Here is a 4,252-nt window from a genome sequence, read left to right on the forward strand (position 1 = left end):
TAGATGAGCTAGAACCCTAACCCTAACCCTAAACCTAACCCTAACCATAACCCTAACCCTAATCCTAACCCTAACGCAAAAAAGGGGCTTGAACGACCGACGGCTACCGTACCTCCAGCCACTGCGTAATTTTTATTTCAACTTTCAAGAAACTAAGGCAATTATCAAGTAAATTTGGGGCATTTACGTTCCATCGGTTCGTCGTCTTCATCGGAGGCCGTTTGCATAGGCTCCTCGTCACGCATCACCTCATCGGTCTGGAATGATATCTGTTTTCGAGTACATTGTCCAGACCGTTGCATTTCCACGAAATAATCTACTGCAAAGTCTACCAAGTCTTCTGGCTTTTCTCGCAGTACCGAGACAGTAAAGTCCTCGAGTAAGTTAGTTAATCCAGGAGGTATTTCAAAGTCCATGTTTTAACCGTTCACAGTTAAAAAATGTAAATATAAAGAGCACCTATATAAACGGATGTCACCTTTTATACAAATATAACACGATGCAATCAAAATAACTGCATAATTTAAAATGTAGTTAGTCGAAAATACTCTTTTCTGCTCTCGGTCAGTAGACAACTAATGTGTGTACATACACAAACTTTGATGACGTCATTACCATACGATAATTGAAAATAGTGTTTGACATTAAAAGCGAACAAATTTATTACAACAATACAAAAGGAATCATGACATTTATATCTGACACGTTTTCTTGGTGTTTATACAATTTTACTTCAGCAGCATGCTCGAGAAACTACAAAAAATAGTTCGCATAGTGCGTAATAATTTTCCTGCTGTTGCTAAGCAACATTTAGTTTATCACTTCAACACCAGGTGTCAGGCTCAACAGTACTGACAGCTGACATCCAACTTGCTGACATCGAGCACATCGAGTTGTGACCTAGACCTCAGACCTAGACTAGAGCAACAGCGGGCAGCCGGAGTCTGTGTTTGCAAATTTGAAAACGAAGTAAGTCATCAAAATTGTATTAGACAATCAATAGCAATAGGTAAGACACTTGTACATATTGGCTGGAGGTGAGGTGTGGCTGACCTTCCGCTACCGCGGCTACGGGTTTTCGTTGTCTGTCCACTCGAGAACCTGGCCAACAATGTCTCATCACCAGTGACCAGCCAGCCTAGTGCTCAGCTATTCAATTCATTTGACATTATTATTGACAGTATTGTCTGATATTGTACCCCTTTTAGTTCAAAAAATTTACGAACCAAGTGGAATTTAGCTACTAGTACTAGTAGTTCATTTTCGCAATGTGTGATTTAGTCTGTACTATAGCCGCGTTCATTAACTGCCGCCAGGGCTATAGACATTTCGCTCGATTTCGTACGGGTCTGTTAACTTTGACAAGCTAGGTATTTGCATGAATCGCGGTACTGTTTCCGCACGGACGGTATGGGCGAGCGTGCGAAGTCGAAGCCCTGCTAGTCGGGGTCAGGGGGCATGCCCCGGACAAAAAATTCTGATTTGACCCAAATGCCTATTTTGATGGTTATGGTCTAAATTTGGTGTATTAGATAGGAAATTATATGCTATTTAAGTATTTTATAAAAAAGAAACTCCGCGTTGCACAGCGGCGTAAGAAAGTAAAGAAGTATTTAATAAACTTCGGTTTCAAATAATGCGACTTAATATTTTACCGCCTTTGTGGGGTGAGTTCTCTCAACTTGAATAACCGAGTAAAAGTTGCGAGATAGCGCAAGGTAAAAATACCGTGTTAACCGCTATTAACCAGAACCTAGCGTAACGGCAACTGTGCACCTGTCCACCACTGAAATGGATGCAAAACCAAAATCATCGGCTTTTTAACATTTTTATCTACATGGACATCTCACTATTTTTTTTGAACCTTTCACAAACTTTATCACATATTTATCCGTTTATTCCCAAGTCGCCTACTGCATTTCTCATTTTGAACGCAGTGGCGTGCGCACGCGTGGTTACCGGTATGCGCAAACACTGGCAGCTTGGCTGCAGTGTATATACAATTCCCGTGACGCTCCAGCAGTGCACGCATGCGTTCGAATGAGCCTTGCTTACTTTTGGAATAAAAGTTACTACTGTGTAATTGTGTATAGTGTTCAAAAAGATAGCGTGACATTCCATGCTGATATAGTGTTAAAAAGCCCGATGATTTTGCGTTTTGCGATCCTTTTTTTGGAGGCGACAGGTGTAAACAGTCTGCAGTTACAAATCGATGCACTCTGCTCCTGCCATCCCTGTGTGCCCTTCTCTCGCTCCTCTCCCCTCTCTTTTCTTCTCTCTTCCTCTTCTCGTTTCTTGTCTTTGTTCTGCTGCTTCCGCCTGCTTTCTCTGCGTCCTGCTCTCTCCCTATTCTCTTCTCTCCTTGTCTCTGCATCCTCTCCATTCTGTCTGCCTCTGCTTGCTCCTCTTCTCCTCTCTGCTCTCCCTCTCCTTCTCCTCTCTCTCTGCTCTGGCTGCTCTTACCCTCTTCTATCTCCGGCTCTCTATGTCTTGGCTCTCTGCTTCTTCCTGATCTCCCTTCTCTGTGTTCCTAAAGCTCTCTCTCCTGCCCTTGCTCTACCTACCTGCTACTTCTCCTTTCTTACTCTGCTTCTACTCTACTCTCTTCTGCTCTCTTACTTTCCTCCTCCTCTTCCCTGCCGGTGTCCCTCTCTCTGCCTCTCTTGCCTCTTCTCTGTTCTCCTACTTCCCTTGCGCCTCTTGTTCGACTTCTGCTCTCCTCTGTCTGCTTCTCTTTGCCCTCCTCCTGCCTTCAGCTTCTTGCTGCCTCTGCTCTTCGAGCCTTCGCCTTCTTGCCTTCCCCTTCTGCTCTTCCTCCTTCTCCCTTCTGCGCCCTTCTTTGCTCCTTAATCCAGGCTCCTCTCTTTACCTGTTTCTTGCTGCTCTTCCTCTCTATCTGGCTCTAATTCTCTCTTCTCTTCTCTTGACTCTCGCTCTGCTTCCTCTCTCCTCTCCTCCTGTCTCCTTGACCTCTCTCCTCTTGCTTCTGCTCCTTTCTCCTCTTGCTCTTTCTCTGCTTCGCCCTTCCTTCTCGCTTCTGTGTCTCCTCCCTTCTCTTGTTTCTTCCTTGCTTACTTGCTTTTCTTTGACCTCTCTTGTCTTGCTCTCCTTCTCCCCATTCTTACCTTCTAAGCTCTCTCTCTCTGCTCTGCCTCTCTTCTGACTAACTATCTCCTCTTCCTCCTCTGCTCCCTCCTATCTCCCCCTCTCTCTCTCCTGTTCCTTGCTCCTCTGCCTTCTCCTCTTTCCTTTCTCCTCCTACTTCGCTGCTGCACTGCCCTCTACTCCTGTCTGCTTTCCTCTCTTCTCTCTTCTACTGCTCTCTCTCTCTGCTCCTTGCCTCTCTCTCCTCCCCTGCTCTCTTGACTGCCTCTCCTTGCCTCTTCCTTATCCTTCTCTCTCTCCTCTCTCTTCTTCTGCTTGAAAGCTCCCTCTCTTCCTCTCTCTCAGCTGGACCTTTGCTCTGCCTTTTCTCCCCTCCTCTGACTTCTTTACTTCTTCTCCTCCCCTTCTGCTTGCATCTGTCCCTCTTCTTCTGCTATCTTTCTTTGCTCCCTCTGGACCCCTCTCTCTCCTTCTCTACTCTCTGCTGCTTTCCTCCTTCTCTTTTGCTCTCTTCCTGCTCCTGACGCTCCCTCTCTCTCCTTTTTCTCTGCTCTCCTCTTGCTTTACTCCGCTTCCTGCTCTGCTCCTCTGCTGCTCCTCTCTGCTCCCTTACTTGCTCTATTCATCTTCTAGCCTCCTCTCTCCTCACCTCTCACTGCTCCTCTGCCTACCCTCTGCCTCTCTTCTTTTCTCTCTCTCTCCGTTCTTGCTTACTCTCTTCTTCTCCTGCTGCCCCCTGTTCTCTCTCTCCTTTTCTCCTCTCTCCTCTCTTCTCTCTCTTCTTTCTTCCTCTGTCCTCGCTCTCTGCCGCTCTCTCCCCTTATGACGCCTCTGAATTTCTATAGCCCTGCGCGCAGTTCATGAAACCGGGCTTTGTGCTAGTCAAGCTATGTGTGACCTATGCAAATGCAGCAAAGTGTGGGACAGTCTTTAGTCTTATATCTTGGGCCAAAACATTATCGACAGTTTGCAGTTGCACTACTCGCGTACTTACCCGATAGCGATTGCATGTTTGTTCCCTTGGCCAGAAAGTGTTATCTTTACAAACACTATGAAAGGTTGACTGCTCGCTCGGTTGGCCTCAGAAGCTTGAGTTTACGCTAGTCTGTCAGCCAGATGTTGCATCAAGCGAAGATCTACCCCTTGC

At 46.0% G+C, this 4,252-nt stretch overlaps 3 protein-coding genes across 6 annotated transcripts in view; 1 reads left to right on the forward strand and 2 right to left on the reverse strand.

Moving 5' to 3' along the window:
• The window catches only part of LOC106813682 (cAMP-dependent protein kinase type II regulatory subunit-like), an 8,853-nt gene extending 8,287 nt beyond the window's left edge, over nt 1-566 (reverse strand). For 2 of the 3 annotated variants that reach the window (XM_014817886.1, XM_014817884.1), the window contains exon 1: nt 188-558. In XM_014817886.1, coding sequence (XP_014673372.1) covers nt 188-416 — 229 coding nt within the window. In that variant the 5' untranslated portion in view covers nt 417-558. Of the gene's footprint in view, nt 1-187 lie in introns of all 3 variants that reach the window. The other variant, XM_014817887.1, reaches the window with a different exon arrangement.
• Nucleotides 567-847: 281 nt separating this feature from the next.
• LOC106813683 (nucleoside diphosphate kinase 6-like) overlaps nt 848-4,252 on the forward strand; it is a 9,429-nt gene continuing 6,024 nt past the window's right edge. For both annotated transcript variants that reach the window (XM_014817888.1, XM_014817889.1), the window contains exon 1: nt 848-969. The gene's annotated coding sequence lies outside the window, so the exon portion shown is untranslated. The remainder of the gene's footprint in view (nt 970-4,252) is intronic.
• On the reverse strand, nt 2,470-4,115 carry LOC106813680 (stress response protein nst1-like). The gene is made up of 3 exons (XM_014817882.1): nt 4,100-4,115; nt 3,620-3,696; nt 2,470-2,556 (listed from the first exon to the last, which is right to left on the reverse strand). Exons 1-3 carry the CDS (start codon nt 4,113-4,115, stop codon nt 2,470-2,472), a joined length of 180 nt encoding a protein of 59 aa, XP_014673368.1.

The sequence above is a fragment of the Priapulus caudatus genome, unplaced genomic scaffold (genome assembly GCF_000485595.1).
Source record: "Priapulus caudatus unplaced genomic scaffold, Priapulus_caudatus-5.0.1 Scaffold809, whole genome shotgun sequence".
Classification (NCBI taxonomy): domain Eukaryota; kingdom Metazoa; phylum Priapulida; class Priapulimorpha; order Priapulimorphida; family Priapulidae; genus Priapulus; species Priapulus caudatus.